This window comes from Otolemur garnettii, unplaced genomic scaffold (genome assembly GCF_000181295.1).
Source record: "Otolemur garnettii isolate 467f Iridium unplaced genomic scaffold, OtoGar3 scaffold00277, whole genome shotgun sequence".
In the NCBI taxonomy this organism is placed as follows: domain Eukaryota; kingdom Metazoa; phylum Chordata; class Mammalia; order Primates; family Galagidae; genus Otolemur; species Otolemur garnettii.
In genome coordinates this window covers 403,868-411,135 of record NW_003852672.1, presented here as the reverse complement: position 1 = coordinate 411,135, position 7,268 = coordinate 403,868, and the positions used below count along the sequence as shown (strand labels likewise).

At 41.2% G+C, this 7,268-nt stretch overlaps 1 protein-coding gene across 1 annotated transcript in view; it reads left to right on the top strand.

The window, feature by feature from the left end:
- BLM (Bloom syndrome RecQ like helicase) overlaps positions 1–7,268 on the top strand; it is a 67,633-nt gene that overhangs the window by 28,361 nt on the left and 32,004 nt on the right. The window contains exon 10 of the mRNA XM_023508810.1: positions 6,898–7,093. Coding sequence (XP_023364578.1) covers positions 6,898–7,093 — 196 coding nt within the window. The remainder of the gene's footprint in view (positions 1–6,897; positions 7,094–7,268) is intronic.

The following is a 7,268-nucleotide window of genomic DNA, read 5'->3' as shown; positions in this document are numbered from 1 at the left end:
AAAAAAAAAAAAAAAGCATAGCGAGAACCTGAGAGAACCCTGGCTTATGGTCACAGATCAGAAGCTGCATATGCTGACCTTCAGCAGTTGTCAGAAAGTGAAAAAGACTTGGAGGAGGCTGAGGAGTGTAAAGGAGCATGGCTAGTGCTGGATTTGCAAAGTCAGAGGCCTGAAAAGTCTCTATAGAGGGTGTTTTTGCATAATGTCCTGGGGTCCATGCTACAGTTCATAGTTTTTAGCCACTGCTGTGTTGAAGCAGTATGACAATGTGATTTTTTTGGTGAGGTTGCAAATATTTTATCTTTGCCTATTTAATATGTCAAATAAATCAATTCATCTAAAAAATAAGTAAATAAATAAATAAAAACCTGGCAAGAGCAGAAGTGGAACCCAGGACATGTTAGCTCAAGTTTATGGGCATAAGTCCATGAAGGAAATAGCAGTGTACAAATGGAGTCAACATTTTTCTGAGGGGAGAGAAAGTGTCACTGATTGAAAGGTCAAAGCAGCCAGGAAATGAGCAAAACTGACAAAAACATTGCAAAATATTGTCAAGTTGTGCATCAGAATCATTGGCTAACTGAAAGCATAGCAGACCAAGTAAACGTCAATAGAGAAGCAGGACAATCTTAACTGAAAATTGTAGATGGAGAAAGGTGTGGCTCTTGCGTCATGACAGTGTACCAGCTCACATGTCACTGTCTGTGAGGGTGTCTTTAGCTGGTATACAAATAACTGTATTAGAGTACCCTCCCTGCTCACCTGCTCTAGCCCCAGTGACTTTTTTCTTTCCCCAAAGATAAAGGAAATACTAAAAGGAAGACAATTTGATGACACTCAGGGCATCAAGGGTAATAGGACTACATCAAGGGTAATGGCCATTCTAGAAAAAGAATTCCAAAATTGCCTCGAACAGTAGGCTAGGTGCTGACATCAGTGCATAGCCTCCCAAGGGGAGTACCTCATATGTGACCATAGTGATATTCAGCAGTGAGGTATGCAGCACTTTTTTTAGGACAGGTTCATAAACTTAATTGTCAAATCTTATATGGCTGTACTACAATTTATCCATTCATAGCTGATAGACATTGGGTCATTTCTACTTTTTGGCTACTATGAATCATGGTGAGCTTTTACATACAAGATTTTATGTGATCATATCTCTCAGTTCTCTTGGGTACATAGCTAAGTATAGAGTTGTTGGGCCATATTATTCTCTGTTTAACTTTTTGAAGAACTGTCAGATTGTTTTACAGAGTGGCTAGGTAGTTTTACATTCCTACCAGCAGCAATGTGTGAGGCTCCATGTCTCCACTTCCTTGCCAGGACTTGTAATTTACCATCTTTTTAAATTTATCCATCCTTGCCGGTGAAAAGCATTATATTTTCATGGTTTTGATTGGAATTTCCAATGGTGTTGGGTGTCTCTTCTCAAGATGATAAATTTGCCCTACCCAGGTGGGCCGAGAAGGAAACTGAGATTATCTTTGAGTCTGACTTTATTTAAAATAAAAAGAAGAAAGAGAAAGAGTAGGGGAGCTGAGAGCACTCTAGGCATCTCATATAGCACATATCAACCTTGGATTTAAGCAAACAGTAATTGTTTGAGGCTTAGAAAAAAATAACTTTATTCTGAAGATTCAGAGGAAAAATATTTCTCAAAATTAATTACTGCTGGAAAACAGAAGAAAAGTTTAGAGGACATCAGCCTATCGTCCTCAGAAAGATTTAAAAAGACTTAGTTTATATGAACTAGAAACAGTTTTCCATAAGATCACAGGCTGAGATGAAGGGAGAAATAAAAATGTGGTTTATCTAAATAAGAAAAACAAAACTAATAGCAGAATTACGTATCAACACACATGTGAGATGACTCACTACAGACAGTTGAATCAGTGATGTAGTGAATATTTTGAGAATGGGGGGGTGGAAATGATACTTGTTGGCAACAGGAAGTAGGGCTTCAGCCTAAGGAATAGTAAGTGTACCTCCAGAAGCATGCCAGATAGTTGAAACAGGTGCACACATAGTAGTGGTCAAATATATGATAAATAAATACGTAGCAGGTATATATATATCAAAACAGACAAGTCTGCATCAGAATCAGAATAGTAGAGACTGAGACCATATCCAGCTCTTTGTCATTTATGTTGAAAACAGGCATTTTCAGAATGCAAAAAGTTCACAATTTATACTACATAGTCACTGAAATAATTATACTTTTTAAGCTTTCCATATTAAGGAAATTTAAACTAGTCAAACTTCTAGAGTTTTTTTTCCCTTTGATAAACTTCTCAAGTTTACCTGGAAGAATAGTCAAGTGAAAATGTAGAATTAACTAGAAACATCACAATAACAACACCTGTGCCTGAGTTTGTAGGATACGTGTATTATGGAATAATGGAACAGAACTCCAGAAATAGACTGGAAAGCATGTAAAAACAACATATGATAAGGGAGGTGTGGGAAGCTGAGGGTGGAGGATCACTTGAGCCCAGGAGTTCAAGGTTACAATGAGCCATGATGGTACCACTGCTCTCCAGACTGGGCAACAGAATGAGACACTGTCTCTAAAAAAAAGAATTAATGGGCTGGGTGCGTTGGCTCACACCTGTAATCCCAGCACTCTGGGAGGCTGAGGGGAGTGGATTGCTTGAGCTCACAAGTTTGAGACCAGCCTGAGCCAGAGCAAGACCCCATCTCTAAAAATAGAGTGTCACCCTTGGCACTCTACCAAGGGTGACAAAATGAAACTCTGTCTCAAAAAAAAAAAAAAAGAATTAATGAGGGAGGGAAGATTATCCAACTAGTGTTACCAGTTACCCAATGAGAGGAATTTTAGATTCTCACATCAAAATAAGTTACAGATAAATATAAGTGTTGGTATTTTATGGTATACTTGCAGTAGAGGAGTACTTAAGCTTAAAAGTAGCTCAAAAGGAAATAATTGCTAGAAATGACTTAAAAACTAAACACATCTACATTGATAAACAAAAGACAACAAAATAGGAAATGTATCTTCAGCAAATAAAACAGAAGAACTTCAAAAAAAATTATTTTTATTTATTTATTTTTTTTTGAGACAGACCCTCAAGCTGTTGCCCTGGGTAGGATGCCGTGGCGTCACAGCTCACAGCACCCTCCAACTACTGGACTTACGCAATTATCTTGCCTCAGCCTCCCGAGTAGCTAGGACTACAGGCACCTGCCACAACGCCACCAGCTATTTTTTGGTTGTAGTTGTCATTGTTTGGCAGGCCTGGGCTGGATTCGAACCCACCAGCTTTGATGTATGTGGCTGGCACCTTAGCTGGTTGAGCTATAGGAGCCAAGCCAAGCTTGAAAAAAAAATTGGGGTGGGGGGTGGGGCCAGGCTTGAACCCGCCGCACTGTCCAAAAAATTTTATGAGAAGGGGTAGTGCCTGTGGCTCAAAGGAGTAGGGTGCCAGCCCCATATGCTGGAGGTGGCAGGTTCAAACCCAGGCCAAAAACTGCCAAAAATAAAAAAATTTTTTTATGAGAAAAACATGAGTCTCAAAAAGCAAATAAGCCTAGATTAAAAAAAAAACAATTTTCATTTTTCATTAGCAAATTTTTATTTAATCACTGGTAAAAATGCTTTAAGATGCACTTTTACTTGGTGATTATGATAGCTTTTCTTGGAACCAGTGTGACTGGATTAATAAGAGTCTCTAATCTGAAATGTGGTCATCATTTTGTATAATAAATACCTAATTAGTACTAATATTGTTAGTATTGTTAGAAGAAAGCCTGGAAGGAAGTAGTCTAGAAATTAACAGTGATCACTTTTAAGTAAGACTGTAACTAAGAGTGCTTATTTTCCAAGTTTTTAAAATCTTTATGTGTAGTAGTATAATCTATAATGAAGATATATGTAGATATATAATACTTTGATCAGAAATATGGTTAAGGCTCGGCGCCTGTGGCTCAAGCGGCTAGGATGCCAGCCACATACACCTGAGGTGGTGGGTTCGAATCCCCAGCTCGGGCCCGCCAAACAACAACAATGGCTGCAACCAAAAAATGGCCAGGCGTTGTGGCAGGCGCCTGTAGTCCCAGCTACTTGGGAGGCTGAGGCAGGAGAGTCGCTTGAGCCCAGGAGTTGGAGGTTGCTGTGAGCTGTGATGCCATAGCACTCTACCCAGGAGGATAGCTTGAGGCTCCGTCTAAAAAAAAAAAAAAAAAAGAAAGAAATATGGTTAAAAATTAATTCTCTTTTTTTTTTTTTTTTTTTTTAACAGAGTCTCACTTTCACCTTTGGCAGAGTGCCATAGCATCATAGCTCACAGCAACCTCAAACTCTTGGGCTTAAGCAATTCTCTTGCCTCAGCCTCCCCTGTAGCTGGGACTACAGGCACCTGCCACAACACCTAGCTGTTTTTAGAGATGGAGTCTTGCTCTTGCTCAGGCTGGTCTGGAACCTGTGAGCTCAAGCAGTCCACCTGCCTCAGCCTCCCAAAGTGCTAGGATTATAGGTGTGAGCCACCATGTGTAGCTGAAGTTTTTTTTGTTTGTTTTTAAATCTAATTGTTCCTGCTCTCAGACTCACTAATCCTTACAGTCAAGCTATACTGTTATCCTACACCAGCTGGACAGCCCTGATCTTAGATGTGTGAGACAGAATAAAACTTGATTGTTTCCTTTACAAAGAAATGATTGTAGCTTGTAGCCTAAAGTTTTTTAAAAACACAAAGAAGGAAGTTAGAATTAAACACGGTCAATTTTTCTCAGATATGGAAAATAAGAGCCTCCAGGAGGAGTTGGCATCTTGGTAGCTTTGTGCTTATAGACTGGGCCTCAAAGGTGTTCACCCACCCCATGCCAGGATGTGCACTTGGGCCCATGGAACCCTGTTGGTTGGAGGTTCTGAAAGGAAACAGAGAGAGCTTTGCCTCAAGTGTTAGTCCGCGCCTAAAATTGTATGAATGCAAGAAACAGACTGCCGCTCATGGGATGGCAAGTAGCAATCATCTTTATTCCAAAGGGTCTTTTTATAGTCAGTAAGTCACGTACGCCATATCAATCAATAGTTTATAATTAATATTCCTTATTCTATCCTAACCTTAAAAGGAAACACTGAATCCAGAAAACTGACTTAAAAACAACTATATTATTTCTTAAGCAACCATGCATTCCTAAGTTTATTTCTATAGGGTAAAAAATGAACAGATGAAGCAAGGGGTAATCTATATTATAGGCATTCAATTTAGCTCTAAGAATTAAGTTTTACAGCTTTGTTTTCAAGGAGTTTGGAAGCCACCCGCTGGAGGACGTGGTTTTATACACACGTCACCTTAGACCTGTTTCCCTGCACAGAGGGCTATCAACCCTTATCTGCTTGGGCGAACAGCAGTGCAGTCAGAGTTCCATACAGCAGGTTGTTAATCCTGTTTTGTAGGTTCTGGCCTGCCTGTTTTCTAAGGCGCAAGATTTCAGACAAGACCCCAATACTTATAAACTGTTATTACTTATATTCTTAGTTTTTCAAAAGAGTGCAAATAATGTGAGAATTATCTCACAGAATCCTGCAGACCTCTTCTGACCTTTTTTTTTTTTTTTTTTGAGACAGAGTCTCACTCACCCTCAGAGTGCTGTGGCATCACATCTCACTGCAACCTCAAACTCTTAGGTTTAAGCAAGTCTCTTGCCTCAGCCTCCCGAGTAGTGGGAACTACAGGTGCCCACCACAACACCTGGCTGTTTTTTTGTTGCAGTTGTCATGGTTGTTTAGCAGACCCACACTAGGGTGGGACCTGGCAGCTTTGGTGTATGTGGCCGGCACCCTACCCACTGTGCTACAGGTGCTGAGCTAAGACTTGCTTTTAATCTAAGTGCTATAGGTTTAGATGGGTAACTCCCCTGGACTGGGGTTACTGCCAGACTCAGTGTTGACGAATATACCACTCTGTCTCAAAGAAAAAAATCACAAGTTTTGACTTTGAATCAGCTGATAAATAATAGGTGTTGGTATGTGGTTCCACCGGGGAAATAACAGTGAGCAGTGGAGCAGGTAAGAATGCCATTGCTGGGCGGCACCTGTGGGCTCAGTGAGTAGGGCACCTGCCCCATAGACCAAGGGTGGCGGGTTCAAACCTGGCCTCCATCAAACTGCAACAAAAAATAGCCGGGCATTGTGGCAGTTGCCTGTAGTCCCAGCTACTTGGGAGGCTAAGGCAAAAGGATCACCTAAGCTCAAGAGCTGGAGGTAGCTGTGAGCTGTGACGCCACTGCACTCTACCCAGGGCAATAAAGTGAGACTCTGTCTCTACAAAAAAAAAAAAAAAAAAAAGAATGCCATTGCTCCTGAGTCACCGGAGGTGTGAGCCTCAGGAGCAGCATGAGCAGTTAGTAGCTGCTGAGCTGCTGACCTGGATGTTGTGGGTATGTGAGCAACACCCCCTATGCAGTAATATCAGAAAACAGGCCTAGTCAGTGGCTCACCCTGTAATCCTAGCAGGAGGACTGCTGGAGCTCAGGAAATGAGGTTGCAGTAAATTATGGTAACGCCTGGCACTCTAGCCAGGTCAACAGTGAGACTCTGACTCACAAAAAAGGAACAGACCAGACACTGGCAACGCATCATGGGCTGGCTGCTGCAGATGACCCTGGCTTCCTTTTGTGGTAGCACCAAAGCACACAAAAAGGGTCTGCCACCCTCGGCTTCTCTTACCATCTTGAGTTTTAACAGAATTGCAAATTATCAACATGAACATCTCATACTAGTTACGCTAAATAGTGGGGCCAAGTGAAGATACTGGGTTGTTGTGTAAAGTACATTTTAAAGTGAAACAAATAATAGAGATTTTGAAAGCATCTCTTATTAAAATGTTCCTTTAAGTGCATTATGAGTCTAATGGGCTTTTGCTTTTCTATCAGGTTATCTGTGCAACAGTGGCGTTTGGCATGGGAATTGACAAACCGGATGTGCGGTTTGTAATCCATGCATCTCTCCCTAAGTCCGTGGAGGGTTACTACCAAGAATCTGGGAGAGCTGGAAGAGACGGGGAGATGTCTCACTGCCTGCTTTTCTACACTTATCATGATGTGACCCGACTGAAAAGACTTATAATGAGTAAGCTGAGCTCCACTGGGAGATGCCCCTCACCTTCAATCTCGTAATAGTGATACACTCCTGCTATTGTGGTACTTTTGGTCATTTTCCTTAAATAGTTATAGAAAATAACTAAACTGGCTCGGCGCCTGTGGCTCAAGCAGCTAAGGCGCCAGCCACATACGCCTAAGGTGGC